This window comes from Convolutriloba macropyga, chromosome 5, assembly GCF_964194025.1.
Source record: "Convolutriloba macropyga chromosome 5, txConMacr16.3, whole genome shotgun sequence".
Classification (NCBI taxonomy): Eukaryota; Metazoa; Xenacoelomorpha; order Acoela; family Convolutidae; genus Convolutriloba; species Convolutriloba macropyga.
Genome location: NC_134472.1, coordinates 35649945 through 35673123, shown reverse-complemented (window position 1 = coordinate 35673123; position 23179 = coordinate 35649945). Strand labels below are relative to the sequence as shown.

Genomic DNA, 23179 nt, shown 5'->3' with positions numbered 1-23179 from the left:
ATCAGAATATTTGATGCCATTTTCTTTGAAAAACGGAAAATTTAAAATAGGAAGAATTCGCCTAAATTTTAGTCGAAACAGTTGGTTTAGACGTTTCTTCAACTCTCGTTTATCTTTGAATCAAAAGCCAATAACAAATAGTGGTGAAAAATGTTTAATCATAGTCTCAGCGAAAATTGATGAACATTTATGCAAAAGTTACGAAAAATGTGAACAAAACAACGGAAGTTGGGCTAAGGTCCACAAAATTCAAACCTCCGTAATTCGTCGGAAAAAGTGAAATTCAAAGATATCTTTTTACTTTGAAATTCCGGGCTTGACAAGCTTTTTAATGATACCACTCACAACTGTGTACGACGAATACATCGATAAAATTGATTGAATTAATTTAATTTGTTTAGAAAATTGAGTAAGATAAGTTCACTCGTTAAAAGCAGCATTTTTCTTCAGCTCCTATTGGACCATATTAAATTTTAGATTTTTGTACGTTGTGGCTCTCAGAAGCCGAATTCGTCATAATGAAAATTAGATGTAGGTATTTTTTTTTTCAAAAATTCGAATTTTTTATCGGTCTTTTGTTTATGCTGAGTAGCTGAAATTTCTACTCCCTAGATTGAGGAGGCAAAAATTGAAATTGGAAATTGACAGCAAACAACTGTATTTGAAAAACATTTACTAACGCAATTAAAGAACAGGTTTGCTTTCAACACAGTAGTCAGGATAATGTTCGTGATATTTGTTTTAGGGTAACAACGCTGCATGTGGAATTTAAAATGAACAGGTGCATTTTTGCACTATGCTACTCGCCATTTTTAGGACCCTTTTGTTAGTGGGTACTGTCAGGCGCAACTTTGAAAGCAGACTAAAAATGGATTCAAACCAGCATCTGTTACTTGAAAATACTTTAAAGAGAAAAAATGGTTAGACTATGTTTTCACCCTTCTTTCACACAAGTTTATTGGCTCGGAACAAGGGTGTTTTCGATAACAAATGAGGATCGGTTATGTAGGTATGTATATCAAGTTCTGATCTATTAACTTGGTATGGCGAATGATGAGTTAGAGTATCGCGAAAAAAGATGATTCGATGATTATGTATAAAAAAAGACTGTTCCTTGGGTAAAATATTCAATGTTTTTTTTAAAAGACAACAATTAAAATCAAAACAACTTTATTCAACTTAAGCAGAAGAGAAACTTCAAATATAAATTAACATTTAGTTGACTGGTGAACGACAAAAATTGATATTGCACCCCGAAAATCAGTAAAAAAATGTTTTTTCTACACTTTTTTAAGAGGTCCCGATGAGCACTTCAGAGTTTTTGGTTTGTATGTTTACATAGAAGTGATGCATTTAAAGCGACGCTGAGGCTACTGATTATTTTGAAACTGTGTTACCATTATTATTGAAATAACAGTTAGTACGCCAAAAAGTTTGACATAATAAACAGATTGAACAAAAATGACAAATTTCTCTTGAAACAACAAATCGTAATGGTACACATAATAGTGACAACATAAAAGTGCCTTGTTGACACTGGTTGGTTAATTATAGTGATAAAATTTTTCATTCACTGCATCCAGTTTGTTAGATGTTTTCAATTACTCTTGAATGAAGTTCGAAGCATTTATTGTAGCTATCTGTGTCATTTTATTATAAAAGTTTTGACTGCTGAATTTTATTCCAGATAACTTTTTGATCGCATGAGTGAATGGTTTCTTTATTCGAATGCGCTCTTAACTTTTGTGTCATTAGATTAACTTTCATTCAGAATATAAGACGCTTACTTGAATAGCTTTGGTTTAATACTGGAAGTCTAATAAAAAGTCGCTCGAATTCGTTTTGTTTTCATATTTAAATCTCGGTCATGCTTTAAATGAGCCCTAGAGACACGTTTTGGAGCGATTTTGTCAATTTATCAAATATACTATCCCCGCGGACTTGAACAAGGATGCTCGTTAATGTGGATGTTCCGACCCGAGCTGATCTACATTTTTGACTTAATTGTGAACCAAATGAAGAGATAAACAAAAATAGATGTTTGAGTTTAAAAAAATCGTTACACACCTAAACTACGAACTGAATTACATAATGCCTTGCCTCACTATAGCGCTCACGAGCTCTGCCAATAAAAAGACTACGAGAAAAAAAACAAACAAAATAACCAAAACAATTATTATCTAAATGTAAAACACCTACTAAATAACGCCAAAATTCAATCAGATAAAACCTTACTGCATAAATTTTCTCTGATCTTAACTATACAGTAGATCAGATTTTGCCTTATTGAGACTAGATGACCAGTAAAAAGAAGAAATAATAAAGCGAAATTCAAAAATCTATCAACATTTTTTGAACCAACAATTTTCAATATCATAAGTTTTTAACATAAAAATCTCAATAAATTAACTAAAAAGTCATTAAGAAACTGATAGGACCTGTCTTTGATTAGACGAAGTCAAAGAAACGGACTAAATGCAGAAAAACTGAAGAAATTACAAGCAATCTGCGAAAACACAAATTATTGAAGCCATTGATATCATTAGCTCTTATCTGCATATTGTTTTTTATTTCAATTGTTATCTATACTAATTGAGCAACAATTGTACTACTGAACAATTAAATAAGTTCAGTTGGGCCTAATTTGAAAATAATTGGGCGCTGTCACATTCGAATGTGGTAAAAAAGAAGAGAAAATAAACATAAATATGGACCACTCAAAAAACATTTATGAAAACGCATTTTGTCCCAGAAACAAAACATCATTTATGACATAATATTAATAGGAAGTTTAATTTTTGAATTACAAGGATTTGGATTTGACCACTCAATGATGTGAGTAAGTTACAAGTTGACGAAAAGAACAAAAACTGAAATAAAGAAATTTTGAGAACCGATAGTATCAAAAAATTTAAGACTATTCGCTACGAACTGACTGCATAGAGTAGTGTCATTCATTTAAATATCAATTTGAAGCCTATGAAACCTCTCAGTTTTTTACGACTACATAAAGGACAGAAAAGAAAACATCAAAAGCAGCAAACTCAAAAAAAATGAGAGAAAAGTTTCGAAGCCTTTAATAAAAAAAACTTTCCAGTGAAAACGTTTCTTCTTTCAAATAGTTTTTCAGCAGTAAAAAGATCAAATAGGATTAAATCTTCTTTTTTAACTATAAGACTTCACAACATCAACAAATTGAACAGATAATTTTAAACCACAAAATCTTTGAGAAAACCGATAGTATCCACGCCATTAAATTCAATTGCTTTCAACGAAAATAAAAAAATATACTACGTTGTGCCTTGGTGGTAATAAAGGGCTCTTTGTTGTTCATCAGTCATCAATAAGACATCAGAATATGTCTTTTTTTAACCATGAAAACTGAGAGACGAAAGTACCGGAGCCATTTAATCCATCATCTTTTTCTGAAAACTTTATCCATGATTTTTTAACGTCATCTCTCAGCCAATGGAAAATAGCAATTTTAGAACAATGTGATCAAATTTCAAAATGAAACAAAATAATGAAACAATTAATCAAAAATTTAAAATTTATATGAAAACTTGTCATATCGAAGTCATAAAACCCAAAATTGAAGATAAAACGGCTAACCAGTTTAATTTTTGTAGCAGTAGCAAAAACGGAAACACTGCCATTATTGAGATTTACTTTAAGACAGTTAACAAATTTAAATTTAAGATAGGGGAACGTTCAAAATATATTCGAAAAAATATTTGCAGTCTTAACAGCCATTAGCTGTCCACTCGAAGCAAAAGATAAGCTCAATTAATGCTCTTTAGGAAGACCATTGCACTTTTAGTCAACTTGTCTGTGCCATTGGAATTCAAAACTTCAGTATAATCTCAAAAAGAAAATCAAAATTTCTTTAAAAAATACGAACACTCAGAGTTAAAGCCAAAAAATATGAGTGATTCCTGAAGGCTAATTTTCTATTCATAGGGCATCATTGGACTGTATTTGAGGTTTGTCATTAACGGAACCTCGATTTGAAATGTGACTATTCTCTTAATGCTTAATGACTTAAAAACAAAAAAATGTTAAAGAAAAACAGTTCTCAATTAGAATTCAATTTTTTTATAGTAGGCTTCTCTATGAGATCAGAACTAGTCTCTTAAATCGCCTTTCTTCTATTAGGAACACAAAATTGATGCATTTTGTACCGTGAAAGGTAATTTTTTTTAAAGAAAAAATGTTAATTCGAACAAAAATTACGGTAAAAATGAACAGAAGTGAACCAAATATCCCATGTTCATATGAAACTTTAAACCTCGATAACTTCTGGAAAAAAATAAAATTTAAAAAAACGCTGGAAGAGCTTTTTCATGATATCCTTCACAACTCTCCACAATGAATATATCGGTCGGTCAAAATTGTTTGAACAAAAAAAAACTCATTTGCGCATATAGTTCCTTCCCCACAAGCGAGGTCGGAACAATTAAGCCCCACTTGCTGTTCGAATGTATTTTTTTTTTGCTAAGTATGGCCAAATAAATGTTGAGATATCTGCAAAGTTCACAATAAATTAACATTTTCCAGCTTTTTCGATATGACATTAGGAAAAAATGTCGAAAAGTCGGATTTTAAAATCAATATCTTACTTGTGCTTAAGGTCTATATAAAAATTCAAACTAGAATCAATTTTAATGGACAAAACTGATCACTTTTGTCAATATTTTCACAATTTTTTTTTTGCAAATGAGCCAAATTAGTGTTTTCAGCATGTAATCAACTTTGCATATTAGTGGGCAATTTTAGTTGTGCTCTCAAAAACTTCTTAGGGTAAGAATTCAAAAATTAGCCGACAGTTTGAAAAATTGATGGAAACAGATGAAAAAATTTGGAAAAAGGTCTTTGTATGGTTTTACTTTTAGTTTACTATTTGTAAATCATACAAGTTGTGATTGCAATAAAAGAAAACTTTTAACTCAAATTTTCACCTTTTGCTAACCAAAAGACAAACGAGTTTTAACAGAATAAATGTTTGTCGAATATTTGCGATGCATCGATACTCAATGAACTAAAAAGCAAACTAAAAGTTTTTTCTTTTTTTTGTTTCAATTTTATATCTTATCTTGCTTGGTCTGGAGGCAACGGATTCGACTTCAATAAAACCACACGAAAATTGCAATTTAAAAAAGGCAAAATCATTGTTTATTGTTTTGGTGACCCAGTTATGCAAAACATTGTTGTTTCGTGCGATACTGAGGTAACGGTGAGCAACAATGATCGTTTTTGTATCTCAGAAAAATATGAGAAATAAAAAAATAAACAAGGAACACTAAAAAAACACTGAGAGAACAATGTTGCAGTTTTTTATTGCAGTTATCATCTACAAAAAATATGTGCATACCTAGCTTGTTGGATTGTGGGTTTTCGCAAGCGGAATAAAAAGCGTTTCAAACTAAGTACAAAAATAAACTTCTCAAATTGAGAGAATAACAAAAATGATATTTACAGTAGAATTAAGAGATTTACAGGAGAGATCTGATTATAAAATCAAGATGGTGATTTGATTTTGGGGATGAAAAAAGGCTAAGAAATCAGCTGTAAATATACCCATTGCGAGATCAGTGCAAGAAAGTCAAGATACAGAGCTAATTTTAGCACCATAATTTACAGTGGGGGGCACAAGGGTTACCCAATATGGTTCGCTACTGCAAAATTCACAGAAACCATTCGCAAGGGGTACCATAGATGGTACGCATTTAAGAAATCGTTCACATTTCCGGTGGTATCATAATCATTCAATACATGCTGAGAAAATTTTACATCAAATTTTTGCACTCTAATATTAGTTATCTAGATTCACCAATTTGAACCGAAAATTGATTCTAAGCACCATTATTGACAATTCATTTACATAAATTTTGTGATCAAAGTCAATTTACTCCTGTCTTGGTAATCTGGTAACTTAAACTTTCCTTTTATTAATTCTTACTAATTTCAAGACTCTAGTTTAATCGATATTCTAACACCCCCACTCAGACTTGAGCTGATTGCACAGAGTCTGGTCCCATCAAAACATTTCTGAATGTTTCCACCTTCGATACGGGTAAAGATTTCGTGAAGATATTGGCTGCCATTTCGTCAGTAGGGACGTAACGAATTGAAATAGTCCATCTATCTTGTCCCGATTGAAGTGAACTTTTGTTTCAATGTTTTTGCTCCTCTTGTGCAAGTCTGTGTTTTGGCACAATTTGATACAACTCTGGTTGTCCTCTCCAATTGCTATTGGATGTTTCTGTTGGACGCCGAAGTCCTCCAGAAGTTGTTTTAGATCAAATGCTTCTTGAACTGCTGCTGCCATGCCCTGATATTCTGCTTCTGATGAAGAAAGAGCAATTTGGTCTGCTTCTTGACACCCCAGCTGAGTGCTGCGCCAATTAAGCTTGAAGTAAAAGCCCGGCGTTGATTTTCTCTCGTTCACATCACCAGACCAGTGTGCATCACTTTCCCCCACTAAGTCATAGCTATCTTTTTTTTGTAAGTAAGCTTTGAACCTTTTGAACCGTGAAGATATCACAGAAGTCGTTTTCCGCATAGCCAGTGTTGATTGGTAGGTGCACTCGTTTGTCTGGAGAGAATCTTGGAACATGAAGTCTGGCCTCGTCTGTTTGGCCAGATGCAAAAGTCATCCAACCAAGCTTCCATAGATCCTCTAGTCCACTTCTTTGTCTCCGTTTTGTGCTGTCTGAAGTTTCAAATTCAAATCAGCTGGAATTCTTAAGTATTTGCCTCGATCCATTTGAGACCGCTCGCGCATTGTTTCTATGTAGCGTGCTTAGTCGACTGTGATTTTTCCCTCTTCTCGTCTGATTCTTAGATCAAGAAACCAGTGTAAAATCCCTCTGTATTCCATGTAAAACGTTGCTTCGATTGCTTTTTTGACATCGGAGATCACTGCCATGCCTCTTGATGCTACTATGATGTTGTCAACCCGCACCAAGGTGAAGGTGTGACCCTCTGCCTCTGCTCTCGTGAGCAAGCAATGATTGTTCCTGCTTCTGATTAACCCCTGTCTCAGTAGGAAGTTTGCCAGTTCGTTGTACCAGTTGTTAGCTGCCCGTTTCAAACCATAAAATGATTTATTCAGTCGACATACTAACTTCTCTCCATCTGATTCTTGTTATAAAAATTCCTGTGGTTGTTCCAGATGCACTTCCTCCTCTTTTGATGAGTGCAGGAATGCGGATTTGACATCGAACTTGTACATCACATAACCCTGATTCACTGATAGTTGAATTCGAATCCTGAATGTCTCTGGCTTACAGGTAGGCGCAAAAGTCTCAAAGTAGTCCAGTCCTTCCACTTGTTTGAAATTTTTTGCCACGTAGCTTGCTTTTGTATTTGTCAACTTGATCACTTGGTCCAAATTTCACTTTGTAGACCTTTTTGCCCGGTATGATGGCCCTCTCTGTGGGTGGTCTCCAATCTGGTTCCAAATCTGGTTCTTTGGGATTGCCTTAACCTCGTACTTCATTGCCCGGTGCCAGTGGTCCCAATCGTCACCTTGCATGACCTCGTAGACTGTTTTGGGTTCCACATAGTCACCCTCGGTCACAACAAAATGGGTACTGACTTCTCTAAAAAAAATTGCGGAACAATCCTTGCTCGTGTCCCTCGTCTGGGCTCTGCCTTTCCCCTGTTCCAGTGCCTCTTAAAAGAAGCTAACTGTCTCTGACTGTGAGAAGTCATCTGTGTCACTTTCGTCCAGTGACTCCAAGTCTCCGAGACTCCCTCTTGTTGCATTAGATTCTTCATTTATTGCTGCTTCCTCAACATCCGAGGCATCTCGTCTCAGTGTTGTTTCTTGAGTGTTCACGCTCTCTGCGTCATTCCACTCCTGCTTTTTGCAGTAGATGTGCTCTGCTCCTCTTTGTTGCCATCTTTTTGATGAGCATCATCTGGCTGCCAGATCCCCAGTTGCGGTGACCCCTCATCTAGTAGGTTGGGCATCTCTGTGTTGTCAGGGATTGAGCCCACTTCGGACTCTTTGATTTTCACATCTCGAATCGCCACCACCCCATTGTACTGGGACCGTACACCAGGTTTCCGATGACACCTTCAGTGTAACCCAAAAAATTGCCTTCCAGTGCCTTGCGTTCAAGTTTGCTGACGTCTCTGTCCCTCTTCTTTATGAAGACTTTGCAACCAAAATTAAATAATTTACTATTTGAAAGCTTAGGTTTTAAACCTCGCATCAGCTCTTCTTCTTGTCTCACAGCCAAATTCCTGATCCGATCCTTGTTGAATGGAGCACTGCTGCTTCCCATATCATCTTGAGGAGACCCGAGTCAATGATCAACCATCTTGCCATCTCCAGCAGTGTCCCGTTGAACCTCTCAGCTAACCCATTCTGTTGTGGCGTCTCTGGTATGCTCTTCTCCAGTAGAATGCCTGCATCTAAACAGTACATCTTGAACTGCTCCGAGAGAAACTCCTTCGCATTGTCTTGTCTCACTTTCTTGGGCGTCCTCACCCTGAGAACAGTCTTCTTCAGGTTAGCGAGTGCTTCACTCTTTGCCTTAAGCAAGACCACAATCACAAACTTCGTGTACCTGTCTGCAATTATAATGCAGAAACGGAACCTTGACAGTGACTCTACTCTAAAAGGTCCAATCACGTCTGTGAAAACCCTCTCCAGCTTCTCTTCTGCTTGGGTCTCTGACGCTCTTGGTACTGGAGTCTTTGTGATCTTTGCCAATGCGCACACATTGCATACATCATCGAGTCCCCCCCACTCTCTCTGGTACATTCCTGACCTGATCTGCTTAATTCAATTGACCCAATCATCTGTGCCACTTCTTTGCACTGTCAAGTTTTACGCTGTTGGAGCTCATCTTGAGTTCTAGAACGCTGCAGGGTAAGTAAAACAAAATATTTTCTTGTGTTAGTTTTACTCGAGTTCCTTTCTGGAGTTTCACGCAGCTGTTTCCTTTCTCGAAAACGAAGCTTCGTCTCCACTCCGTGCATCTCGAGACTGATAAGAGGTTTGAAGAATAGTCAGGCACATACAAAACATTTTTTGATTCAAAACCTTTTTTCACCACACTTGCTGCATTGTGCTATCTCCGTCCTCCTGCAGTCCTTGGCAGAGTGTCCATGGATCCCACACACAAATCAGTTTCCTTTCTTGTGTCCCTTTTGGAGGTCATGCTTCACTGCCAGTGCCATTGAACCACTTTGTCCCTTGTGCCTCTGTGCTGTGCTCTCAAGGAAGTTCTGCAGCCGTTTCCTCAGCTCTGTGGAATTATTTGCCGGTTTAAAGCTTCCCTGTATAACAAACCTTTCATACCTCATGGGCACGCCATTGAGGACCAAGGCGTTGAAGAGGGTCTCTGAGTCCACCTTCCTGGCTTCTTGTAGCCTTGTGAGCAACTCCTGTCCTCTGATGAAGAAGCTATCCAAGTCCTCAGATTCTTCGAGCTGAATTCGAGCAAGCTGTGCCACCAAAGTCATCACTGTTGGCGTCTCCACACTCTGAAATCTTGCTTGCGAAAGCTTCCAAACATTTGCTCAATTCCGGTGCCGTCATGTCCCAGACAGTCATGTCTCATTAGCATGAAGATTGTTGCATTTAGAGTCAGTGCCAGATCGCACCACAAATTGTTCCGTTTCTCCTTGATGTCTGCAACTTCCTTCTCATATGCATCCTTCATTACCTTCTTCTTCTTCTTTTTATCATTGCTCGCCCCATTGGCTAGTGGTGCATGCTCATTGGGTTGCTCCTCTGCCCCGGTAGTGATTTGTAGGGTCCCTTCGTCTGCATCTTTGCCACAAATCTTGTGCTCCAGATTGGAACGTCCTGTGTTTTTCTTTTGTAGGTCAGCAGCTTCACTGTCTGTTGATCCATTGAAATCTGAGCAGGCAAAACAGTTGTGAAAAGAAAAGGTATTTTTCAGAAAAGGATTAAGACTGTCAACATCAAATTAGTTTTTTTTAGAAATTAGTTTTATGACTTAGAAAATTTCTGGGCCCATAAACTGTTGGGTCGTGGGTTTTCTCAAGCGAAAAAAATCGTTTTAAACTAAGTGGAAATATTAATTTCTCAAATTGAGAGAATAAGAAAAATGATATTTTACAGTAGAATTTAGTGATTTACAGGAGAGATCTGATTACTAGATCAAGATATTGATTTGATTTTAGGGATGAAAAAAGGCTCAAAAATCAGCTGTTTACATAATCATTATCAGTGCGAGAATGTCGAGATACAAAACTAATCTTAGCACCATGATTTACAGTGGGGGTCGAAAGGGTTACCCAATATGTTTTGCTTCTGCAAATTTCCCAGAAATCAGTCGCAGGGGGTACCATAGATGGTATGCATTTACACATTTCTAATAGTTCGTTCACATTTCCGCTGGTATTTCATAATCATTCAATGCATGATGGGAAGATTTTCCATCAAATAATCTCACTCTAATATTAGTTATCTAGATTCACCAATTTGAACTGAATATTGATTCTAAGCACCATTACATGACGATTCTTTTTTTTATAAATTTTGTGATCAAGGCCAATTTGCTTCTGTCTTGGTAATCTGGTAAGTTAAACTTTCCTTCTATTAATTCTCACTAAGTTCAAGACTCTAGTTTATTCGATATTCTAACACCCCCACTCAGACTTGAAGTGATTGCATAGAGTCTGGTCGATATTCTAACATAGCCAAAAAGTGTCAGGAACATCTTTTAAGTAGCTTTTTGGCTGAGATTCTGACTGTTTATTGATATTGCTTCAGCAATTTTTCTCTATGCGTGAAAAAATTCAATGAACTTGCAAAATGGATTATTCTGATGGTTTAGCTCCTGAGAAGAACTAGCAAACTTTTAAAGATTCTTGGTTTGCGTTTTTGGATTTGCAAATTTGAAATTTTTCTAGAACTTTTGGATCGTAGGGTTTTAAATCGACACACTTCCTAATTTTCTTATTTGAATAACCAAACTTTAACCAAATTTTCTGTAGTTTGATTTGCTTTACATGGTTCATGAAATTACCTCGAACATTTTATCGTCAGTGAACCATACTTTCTATTTATAAAAATTCTACTGTCAATTTGTCTTACGCAGCAGTCAAATCACATTATGCGTTACAGAATAAACCAATCGATTTAAAATAGCCAAGGAGTTTTTTGAAAAACTTCCGACCGACTTTTTTGTATTTCCAAAATTTTTGTCATTTTGTTAGTTTGGACAATTAAGTTGGTTTGGACAATTAAGTACGTTTAACAAAGTGATAATCAGTAAAATTGAGGATTAAAATTCTGAGCAAGGACAGCGTATTTGGACTGATTTCTAGTCTAGATTTTGAAATTTTCTGTCACCCACTGACAAAAAAATATTTGTTTGCTCCGTTTTTATTAGAACAACTGTAGAAGCGCCAAAAGTGTAACTAAAGCTGTAAAGTGGAGATACAAATTATATAGCTAATCGAAATGGAAGATAACCTAAATTTGAATTTATTTTGATATCTACCCTGGTTTTACTCAAATTAACCCTTATTGATTTTATAAGTGTACTCAAATAGGTATCTGCAAGTTCGAAAAGCTCATTATTAGCAGTTTTTGTGAGACTTTCAGACCGAAAATTGACGCCAGTTTTACGTTTTAAGGATATAATTTAACCCAACCGGAAACGAATGTGCCAATCAATTTAGTTAGCAATGAAGGTCGCGTAACCTGATGATGATGATTCAATAAAAGTTGAAGTAAAGAGTGATCAAAGATATTACGATACCGACATATATATCGTTAAGATTAAATAACAGGAACGAATTTGTTTGTAATTGATGGATGAACAAGTAAATTGCGATCATACAGTGTAGTTGATCATTTTTAACAAATTTTATCTAGAAATGCGGGTGTCGTTGTTGTCCAACAAAGTTCACTTTCAACATTTGTTTTCAACTCGATAAACTACACTAGGTAATAACTTGGTTCAGTTTCGTTCACTTATTTCTATGAAATTTCATTTTCTTGGTTATTTGTTGCCAAAATCTGCTAGACTGCAAAAGCTTAAGTTTTTTCAAAAACTATGTTTACATTTCAAGCCGTCTCCAGATTTGAATTGGCATTTATAATAGATTGGTAAATTTATTCGGGTTATTATTTGAAATCCGTTTTGCAATCCTAATAACTGATAGAAAGAATTTCAAGTCGGAGCCCCTTGTGCTTTTCTTTAGTCGCTTTTGAGCAACTAATATCATACAAGGAGGATAGGTAATGTGCGTTCCCGCATAATGTTCCAACACCGGTATTCCAACTGTTCTTTTTACGTAATTGTCTGCCAAATGAGGAAGTGATAGATTATTTTTGAAAATTCACATATTTTTTGAAGATAATCAGTGTTGACAAAAATTGCTCTGAACTCAAAAATGTTGCGCAAAACAGGGCGGTTGAGACCTGCCACAAATCAGCCTATTAGACAAGACAAGCTACAAAATCAACTGACAACACGAAAAATTAATTAGAATCAAAACTTGAAGTCTATTAAAAAACACTCAATAGCAAAGTCAAAATATCTTTAACTATCAGAAAAATTTTAAACTAAACAAATTATCTTCTCTTTGACCAAAAAGTATGTGGGAATTATGCTTAATAGGTAGATAACAAGTCATCATCGAAGGAAAAGTTCAAAACACGGTTCTTTTTCTGAAATCAATTAACATTAACCATTGGCGATCAACTGAAGTCACTCAATAGGTTCATTTAAACCTCAACAGGGAAACAATTAAGACCTCGCATTATCCAAAACAATTCATATGACTACAAGAAAACGGCAATTAACAGCAAAAACCACTAAATTTTGCAAAAATTGCGAGCCGAAACCATTGAAATCAAAAACTATTTACTAAAAACATATTATATATCATCAATTATACCTTGCTTCATTTTCAAGGTATTTGCGGCCCTGATCTTTTGTCAAATCTCTCAGAGAACTTCAGTTTTCGACAAAAACAAAAAACTAATTTTTTTATGAAAGTTCTTTGTGCCAAAGCCATGAAAGCGTTTGTTAAAACATGAAAGTTCCATTTGCTTTGCATGGTTCATGAAATGACCTCTAAATTTTTATTGTCAGTGAACCGCACTTTCTATTTTTAAAAATCTACTGTCAATTTGTCTTACGCAGCAGTCAAATCACATTATGCGTGACAGAATAAAACAATCGGTTTAAAATAGCCAAGGAGTTTTTCAAAAACTTCCGACCGACTTTTTTATTAGCAAAATTGTTGTCATTTTGTCAGTATGGATAACTAAGTACGTTTAACAAAGTGATAATCAATTAGATTGGCTAATAAAATTCTGAGCAAGAACAGCGCATTCTGATTGAATTCTAGTCTAGACTTTGGGAGTTTCAGTCACCAACTGCCAGAAAATATTTGTTTGCTCCGTTTTTCTTAGAACAACTCAAGAAGCGCCAACTCGTGCTGTATAGTGGAGATACAAATTATATAGGTAATCGAAATGAGAGATACACTAAATTCACTAAAAACATATTATATATCATCAAATATACCTTGCTTCGTTTTAAAGGTATAGGCTGCCCTGATATTTTGTCAAATCTCTCAGAGAACTTCGATATTTGAAAGAAACGGAAAAACAGCAAAATATTGTATTTTTTTGTACCAAAGCCACAAAAGCATTAGTTAAAACATGAAAGCACAGTGACGATAAGAAAATAAATAAAAAGAAGATGAGTCCTGTATCTGTTAATAATAAGCTTATAGGTGATCGAAAAAAATTAAAACTCAAAAATTCCTAAATGCTTTTCTCAAACAATTATCTGCAATGCCATATGTCAGAAGTATTATATAGGTTCACTTATATGTCATTTAGGAAAGGCAGTAGGATCTTTAACCAATGAGAACGATTGACAAGACTGCAAAAAAAGAAACAAATGCTGCCAACACACAGGAATTCAATTAAAGTTCACAAAAAATTTTTGTCTGCACTCTAACTAAAGTAAAATAAAAGTAAAAATTTTGAAGATTTTCTATTACGCAACAGTACAATCCGGATAAATATTATTGTAAAAATCTATGTTTGATGTGTCTAACACTAAGCTTTGGTATGCGGCGTGTTCCTTAAAAACAAGAGGTTGGTTTCAACTGCTTGCGAAATAGATACTTTTGCTATAAAAACAAAAATAGATGATGCAATTTGGATAATTAACGAGTTTAATTAGAAAATTTTGAATCCAGAAACTCATATAATAGAAAAAAAACTAGCCCCCTTTGGAGTAAACGAATATTAAATCGGCAGTTTTTAGCTCTCTATTTGCGGCAAATTTAACCAATGTTTGATAAAGAAGGTTTTTTGTTGCATTTTTTGTTCAAAAAATTTTGAAATTTTAACACTTTTAGCCGAAAGAGGGGAACTAAACAATTAAGTTACTCCGGTCTATTTTGAAAAAAGAAATCAAGAACACAATTTGTTGACAATTTTATACATATTTTAGCAGAAAATTTGTCAGGAATTACATAAACGTGAACAAAAGCGGCGGAAATCAGTCAAATGTTCACATAAAGTTTAAACCTCGAAAATTTCTTGGAAAACGAAATTCAAAAAAATCTAAGTGAAATATATTCTAAGCTGAACGAACTTCTATTGACACGATTCACAACTCGAAAAACTTCTGATATTTGTTTTCCTTAACCATTGAGAATTTCATCTTTTTTTCATTTATAGCACATGTTTTGTCGTTGAACGCTCTGCTGTAGAAGCCTTCTGACCAATTAAGGCACCCTACTGCATCAAAACTTATCAAAATTAACAACCCGTTTGATGCTAACATAAATTAAATTCCTAAAGATTAATGGCAGCATTGAATTCTCGATTAGGCATTTACTGATTAGCAAACGGCAGTCAATTTGCGCGATTTTTACCGAAATAGAAATTATTGCCTCTAGTGTATTCATAGAATCAGGAAATCTTAGAGAAATATATGTCCCATTGAAAGATGGCGCTATTTTTTTGCTCATGTGTCCTACATTTTTTGTGAAAACTTAAAGTACTTTTAGCGTTAGATATTAGTGCACTACTGAAAAGCGGACAAATTTCTTTCTTCAATTGACTTAGTTGAGTCTTATTTATTTTTAGGGAATAAAATAATAGAGCAGAAAAAACTACTGAACATTGATATTCGAGGAAACTTTTATCATAATTTTTTTCATCCCTTTTGTCTCTTTTTTTTAAAAAAATGATTAAACTTGTAGTCTTTCTTTGTTAACTGTCACTTTGATACTATTTGATGATTTTAATCATTTGATAGTTCTAAGATTATTGTCTTTGAGTGTTTGCTCAGGTTCGAACTCCTTATTGGATGGAAACTTGTACAATTAGATTTAATCCGTAGTATTCTCATTATGTCAATCGTTCTTTTTTGAAGGCAATGGTGACATGCACGCGTTTCCAATATCGTTTTAGTTGTCTTTGATAAAGAAGAAGTTCAGTCTTTTGTGTTATCTTTTTTAGCTCTGATTACTTATTAAAATTTCAGCTGTAAGACCTGTTTGATCAAATGAAGAACCCTCTGCCATTTTTTTTCTGACCCGTTGATTACTACCTAGTAAAAAACCACTTTAGTTTAAAACCCGTTGTTTTGATAAACATAAATTGAATTCGTAATTTTTTTTGGGAGCACTGACTTTTCAATAGACATTTGCTTTCATGGAAATTCCAATTAATCTGCCTGAAATTGACAAAATTAGTCATTGCTGGTTGTATTGAATAGGGCGGAATTTTAACTGTGAGTTTCACTTAAGATAGATGTAAAACCTGTGTCATTTTTTGACTGCAATAGGGCTAACTTCTAACTTTTTACTTTATTGAAGAAGTAGCCGAAACCAAAAAAGCAGAACGTTTTGATAAAACTTGTCATAATTTTAGTGATTGAATAGTTGATGCAGTGTTGAAGAGAGCCGACATTTTTCTTCAGTTGACTTAGTTGAGTCTGTTTTTGTTGTTAGAAAGTAGTTTTCGACAGCAAAGAACATTTTTACCTGTCGTATTAGAGTGTTTTTTTTCGCATTCAGCTTTTATTCAGCTCTTATTGAAAAAGTTTGAAAACCTTCTTTTTGTCTTTCACTTTGGGGTTAATTTTCAGCATTTTGCAATTATTATAAAATTTTGATAGTTTTAGTGCGGTTTTCTCTGTCTACAAAAGTTGTTCACTTTTGACCTACTTGCAAAATTTTTCATTGTTTCTGTATTAAATGTTTTATTACACTTGATTATTTTCCCCCTTTTTACTATCCTCGAAACAATTCTCCACTTCTGTAGTCTTACTTTTTACTTTATTTTAGAGGAGATCAACTTCCCTTCTATGATCGAGATGCTTTAAAGAACGTCATTTCTCATTGTTTTCTGTCATGACACTAAAGTTTTTCATTTTACACGCTCAAAACGCGCCATCATTTTTTTCTAATGACAGAAATGTCTATAACTCATCTATGTATGTACAACTAAGAGGATACAAGTGGTTGCTTTTGAACTAAAATGGCAATAATCCTCTCAATACTCCCCCACTCACAATAAACTGGTCGCAAAAATAGCATAGGGATAATAGTATGGGGAGTCAAGTCCCAAGTTTTTCATCTAAGTTAGTCAAATTATTGTGTTTTCATTGAGTTTTCTTTGGCAACGTAACCAAATTTCTCTTCCGGATTTGAGTTGTCATTTGAGTGTTTCTAAGAGTACCTAAACATTATTTAGCTTCATTAAATCTTGATAGTAAACACTTAATTAGTATAGCCATACTGGAAATTAGAAGCCGTACTGCGTGAAATTGTTCGTTGAACTCTGAAAAAATCAGTCGTGAATGTAACTTTTTAAGCATGAAAGGTGGAGCATGAAATAGCTTGAAGTACTGTGTGGCATTGGGAGTAAATATTGTTTAAAAATTACGCCTCCGATCAAATTTTGGGCACAGTTGGGTTGTTCATGTGGGCATATATCACTTTGTGGATTTTTGTTTAGAAAAACAAGAGCACAGCTCGCCAGAGGTCTCTCTCAACTAGTGCCACTGTCAACCACATTCTGGACAAGGACGAACTCTGGAAAACTTCCACGTTCAAACACAGTGGTTTCATTCTACCCTTAGACTCCCCCCGTTCTCCCACCACCCCCGCCCCCGCCCCAAACAACACCCCGACCAATAACAACACAGGTGCGAAGCCCCCAACCCGGGGGCTATCCCGAACTACCTCAAACTCGCCCGCTCTTCAAAATAAACAATTTGCCCGGGTCAACAATTTTAGCCCCCCGGGGTACCATTTCAAGGATTTGTCAACCGGATCCGACGACGCACAAAGCAGCAAACTTAGTGACAGTATCAGTTCTGCTGCTCTATTTGAACCCAGCAAGCCTTCAAGCGGGTTTAAAGCATTAAACTCCTCGGGTTAGCATTGCTTTTACACAGAGGAAAAGCAGTTATGTAAAATTTATTTATGCGAGTTCAAAAGTGTAAAGTTGCACTGTACCCACGGTTGACTTGCGTGAAAATTGAAGTCAATTATTAAACAAATGTTTCTGAGCGTACATGTGCATAGATCAGGCCTCTCTGTTTATAGCCTAAAAGTGCTTCAGTTCCAATTTCTAGTTTCAAGTGAGGAAAAACTTTGAGAAACTTCAAATGGGATATTTGGTTAATAGCGAGTTTATTTTAAATTCACTCCTTAATGTTTACTTTTCTAATCAGCCGCCTGGCTCAATTTCTCAGCAGAATTGCTTCTCCTCCAGCTGGCTCAGTAAGTTAGTTAGTTAGTTACTCCTGGGCTAAATTAGATTCCTAATATATCCAGCACTACAAGTGGGAACACTTCCTTTTTTCATTATACCAATTATTACTATTATTGTAACCTCAGTTTCTAACGATATTTTAAACAACTCCCTTTTGTATTCACTCTTATCTGATACAGACAGTTTTGATTTATTTGCTACATTAAAATGCTCACCTAATTGACTACATAATTTTTGTATGCTGGACAATAATTGTAAAATATTGCATTTGTTGTTGACTTTCGCGGTTGTCTTTTAATTTGCAGGTCAGTTTTGACAAGTTTATGTCGCTACCCGGAAGACTGCGCATTTGATCTTGATTAAAAGTAACCCGCCTTCACAGTTGATAGTACCACGCCCCTTGAGAGGTCGTGCAGGGTTCAAAAGGCGGATATAGTGGGAATAGATTTTATGGTCGAATTTCCGCTAACCCCCTCCACCAAAATTTTGTTCAGAGCCCCTTTTCGAACCATTTGAGGAAGCACCTGGTTATCTGGAATCAAAACTGCTGATTTTAGTCTGGGTGGGTTCTTCTGCTTTTACTTTTTTCCTGTTCAGCTTCAACTTTACGGGTTCAAGCTACTAACATAGCCAATATTTGTTTTTTAAAGTTGTTTTTTTTTTAATTTTCTGAATGCTTTCCCTGGACCTGAGTCTCATAATTTTTCAGCTGTGAATACTTCATTATGACTTTTACTATGGCCAGAGTTTCGACATCAAATAGAAATGTTATGGAAAAAATAATGGAAGGCAAAAAGTTTCTTAATTTTACTACCAATTTTGTTTCAGGTATCCTGAAATATTCTGGATCGCCTGGAACATCACCTTTTGATAAGTCACCGCCTTCACATCTCTCACTTCAGCTGACGCGATCCGACTCTTCGAAACACAGTCCCTCCACCCCTCCACCGATAGCCCCGAAGCCCAAATCTCCCAAATTACAATGGAAACAATTCTCTATTGATCCATCAATCAACGGTAATCCATCTTTAAATATACAAACAACTAGACAGCAGGACGCCGCAGCACGAAAACCAATCAGTGAGCAGCAAACTTTCTCTTTTAATCAGCCAATAAGAGGGCAGATCACAGAAATCCAGCCAATAACTGAGCCTGAGCTGAGTGACGTCATGAAGTTGTCCAGTAAAAGTAAAGGCCACCAGCAATCACACAGTGACGTCATTAGCAGTGATCAGCTGGATATGAGCAGTGCATTGGCTGAGTTAGACGCTGCTGTTAACAGTCTGCAAGATCTGGCAATAGGTAATAATACTAAATCAGAGACTATACGAAAAGCGGGCATGAAAAATTATGTAAAAACATCGCTCAATACCTCCAGAACGATCAGCTGAAATTATGCGCATATATAATCATGGCCTAACTTATACAATACATTCGTTTGGGCAATAGTTTCCGTAACAAAGTTTTAATTGTTTGAGATCAAAACCAAAAACCAGCCAGAAAACAATTGATATGAAAACGGCTGGGGGCAAAGAATACCAGTCATTAGTAAAAAAGAACATTTTCAGAAAAAAATTGCAAGAGTTACAATTCGTGTAAGTTTGACAACCCCTATTTTGGAAATGGCAGCCCTAAATTTTTAGAGACGGCTGTAACTGTTTTGACGAACAAAGAAACATTGTCTTTGTTCCGACCCTCTAAAATTATTTGGGGACTCGGAACCTTATACCAGCGTGACTTTCTTTTTCTTTCAAGCCAATTCTGGCCTATCAACATATTTTCGGAGAGAAACAAAACTATATCAGTACAAAAAATAACCATTACAAACTTCTTATATATCAATGTAACACAATTTTCATTTCTTTTTATTTCTCGAGAAAAAATGAGATGAAAAATCAGTTTATGTTTTTACCTTTTCAGATTTTCAAATGCGTGTACGTACTACGCTTAAAAAGTATCTGAAATAAAAAGAAATGAAAATTGTGTTACATTAAAATATCAGAAGGCCGATCAAATCATTGTTTCAAGTTTTGCTTTAAAATGGTTTTTTCATATCATTTTGTTTTTTAACGTAAATAAGTGTGAGAGGCCGCACAAGGTAGAGGAAATATAAGGATCTAAACATTAATGTTTCTTCGACATGTTAAAACTGCTTAAACGTCTTGAACTATCAATTCAGTTTTAAAGAATTTGCAATGGTACTGTTTTGTACTAATACAGTTTTATATCTCTCCGCAAAAATATTGATAGGCCAAAATTGGCTTGACAGAAAAAATCACGCTGGTATAAAGTTCCGAGCCCAAAAAAAATTTTTCGAGTACCGGAATTAAAACATTTTCTTGGTTGCAAAAATTATTAAAAATTCATCTAGATAAAATAAAAGTTTTAGACAATTTTGAAACCATTTCAATTATCATCAATCGTATTCATTAAAAATCAGCTGCAAAGTAAAATAATATTAGAACTGAGAATTTTGTTCAACACAACTCAAAAACATATTTTTAAATAATTTTTTCACTCACAATTTGTTGCATTGCCATTTTTCTCCATTGTTTTAAAAGCCACATCAAGTTGGTAGAAGATCTGTGTAGCTCTGTTATATTTTAAACAGTCGACCAAAATTGCCTTGAGATGTTTTACATTATTTTGAAGTTTTTGTGTAATTTATTATCGAATATTAATCGTTGCGATGAGCAAAGATCGGCTATTTTATCAAATTGTTCAATTGAATGATCAATTGAAAAAATTTTATTTAAAGTGAATAACAAAAGTGAAAATTTTGAGAATGTAAATTATTGAGAATAACGTGCTTTTTCTCCTGTCTGTTAATTCAAACAGGAGGGCACTGCTTACTGCTACATCTACGCTCTAGAAGTTACTGGTTATTTTTTATCAGTAAAAAGCAGCTAATTTCTTATAAACATAAGGAAAAGTAAATGATTTCAACTCTTTTTCCCATCAAAGTAGATAGTTTTCTCTTTTATTCCTGTTTTTGTTAGAAACTGCGTCTTGAATGCAATTGTAGTGTTGCCTACATGTCAAATCCTAAATGTAAGGATATGTTCTAAAAAACGTGATTTGATTTTTCTGTTTCTGTAAAACATAAACGACAAGATCAAAAATTTGAACATTATGTTATGAATTCCATTCCAATTTTCATTTTTTTCTAAGTTAAGTTTTTTTTGAAATTGCTATTTTTTTGTTTTTGAAGCGAAGTTTTATGTTTCGTTTAAAAAATAAATTTAAGAATAAATATAAGAATTCAATAAATATAAGAATGTAATGTGGTTTATAATGGTCACTTTCTGGCGATATTTTTTCAGAAAAAATATCTAAAACTTTCAAATTTCAAGTCAAAACTGTGCTTGGAGTATACTGGACGAAATTGCGCTTATTTTAAACACTGACGACTTGTCTGTACAACTTAGTTTTTTTCTTAATTTTTATTCTTTGCACAACAATTTTCACGCTATTATGAGAATTTGTCTTTCGGTTTTCATATTCCAAAGAAAGGTTTCGGAGGAAAAGTTTTGGATTTAGCGTTTTTTGGAGAGATCCTCGTTAACAGCTTAATGAAACGGTTTAATGACCCGTAATTATTCAAGGTAACAATTTTTCTGCTTTTGCCTATAAAATGAAAAAAGTCTAGACAGGTACCCTTTTTGACTAGATAAAGTCTGGTTGAACGTTTTAGCATGTCAAACTCGTGCCATGAATATGATTTTAAAAACAACTCACTCTTCGTTACCAAATTGTTTTCTTTTTCCATGCGTCTTATTACCCAAGATCCGTCGCCTTGAAAATGGCTATTCTCGTGGCTTAGGTTTTTTCTGTGACCTTCACTTACAATCTGTTTAAAATTAATCTTTTTTGTCAGATTTTCCACTTATGGTTCTTCCGTGGGGCTTTAAAAGTTGTTACATGACAGTAAAGAGTTTCAAGTGTTTGTTAAATGATAGGAGCCAGAAACTGCAGATATTTTTTCAGGGTCTGGCAAACTAGAGTTAAACTTTTAGGATAATGGATAGTGGTGCTTCCACTTCCAATAAGCCCATTACAGCGAAAAATTTTCGACATTTTATACACGTACTTGGTTCAATGTTGGGGCCTTGATTAGTCTTAGATTATTTTTTCTGAGTATGATATAGAGCCAGTCAAGAACTTTAAATAATGTTGAAATTGGGACTCTGCTTTTTGCTATTGATTTTTCAAATTTGTCCATGTGAAAAGCAAAGTTTTGTTCATATCAGGGTGTATGAGTTTTTAGCTTGTAGGCGGCAATCTTGCTCTTCAATCTTTCCGCGTTTCGCTGTAAAATTTCTATCAACGTTTACGACTTTTTACAAAATTTAAAAGCACTTTTATTGGTATGAGTTTGTTATAATAAATACATTGGACTTCAAATTTGAATGGTAATTTTTGTGAAATGCCGATTTTATTTGCATAATGTGAGGCTGTAGATAGATTATTCAATCATAGTGGGAAAAAAATGGGAATGCTTATTTTCTTATAAAAAAAAACAATTAAAATGTGAGAGACATCGACGTTTTATCATAATATTGATTGTTGGGTTTTGAAGTCAAAACACATTAACCTTGTTTATTCTATGGACTTTGCGGTACTATTTATGAAAATTTTCATCAGAGGTTTGTTTTTCTTGAATGAGTTTAAAATTTGCTCGCAAAAAATTGTTTGAGTTAAATTTGCGACCAAGGAAAGCTTGCTGAAAAATTTGCTCAAACGCATTGAAATTTTTTCGTTCATTTTTGAAAAATGCATATTTCCCACTTTCTCCAAATTTGTTTCTTATTCATTTTTCCCTCTAAAAATCAATCTCTGAGTTCTAAAAATTGTTTCCGAGGTCCACGGATATCTCACTCAATCAGTATTCTCCTTTGTAGTTTTTTTATTTGCTAAAACAAATTATGATACTTCTACTTTTCAATAGTTTGGTTTTGGGAATTAGTCAACTTAATCTAATTGAGTTTTTGTAAAAAAAATTATAGCCTGTTAACAATCAATGAGAGTACTGTTTCTTTTTTCTTTACAAGCTGCTGGGCTTGGTCACAACTGTTTTGCTAAATTGGTAATTGTAACTGCCTAAAAAAGGTATGCCAGAACGTTAATAACAAATTTCAACCCCTTATAGTTAAGATATATAGTGTAGCAAAAAAGGAAACAATTAAGCGGTATAATCACGAGTAATTCCCAACGCCATTTAATAATAAAATCCCACATCATGATAAGGAAAGAATTGATCAAATGAAGAGGTGGGCGCCATATCGGCGTTAAGTTGACCAACAAACACTGAGCTGACATTTTTTGTCAAATGATCGATAAGAATAAACCTGGAACTGTGATTAACAAATTTTAACACTTTTTACACTTCAAACTCGTGATTTAATTATTATTTTAAAAAACTTA

The 23179-nt window shown here is 34.6% G+C and overlaps 1 protein-coding gene across 1 annotated transcript in view; it reads left to right on the top strand.

Annotated features, from left to right (window-relative positions):
• LOC142339357 (uncharacterized) overlaps window positions 1-23179 on the top strand; it is a 122824-nt gene that overhangs the window by 71044 nt on the left and 28601 nt on the right. Inside the window, exons 4-5 of the mRNA XM_075389355.1 lie at window positions 16994-17414; window positions 18584-19057. Coding sequence (XP_075245470.1) covers window positions 16994-17414; window positions 18584-19057 — 895 coding nt within the window. The remainder of the gene's footprint in view (window positions 1-16993; window positions 17415-18583; window positions 19058-23179) is intronic.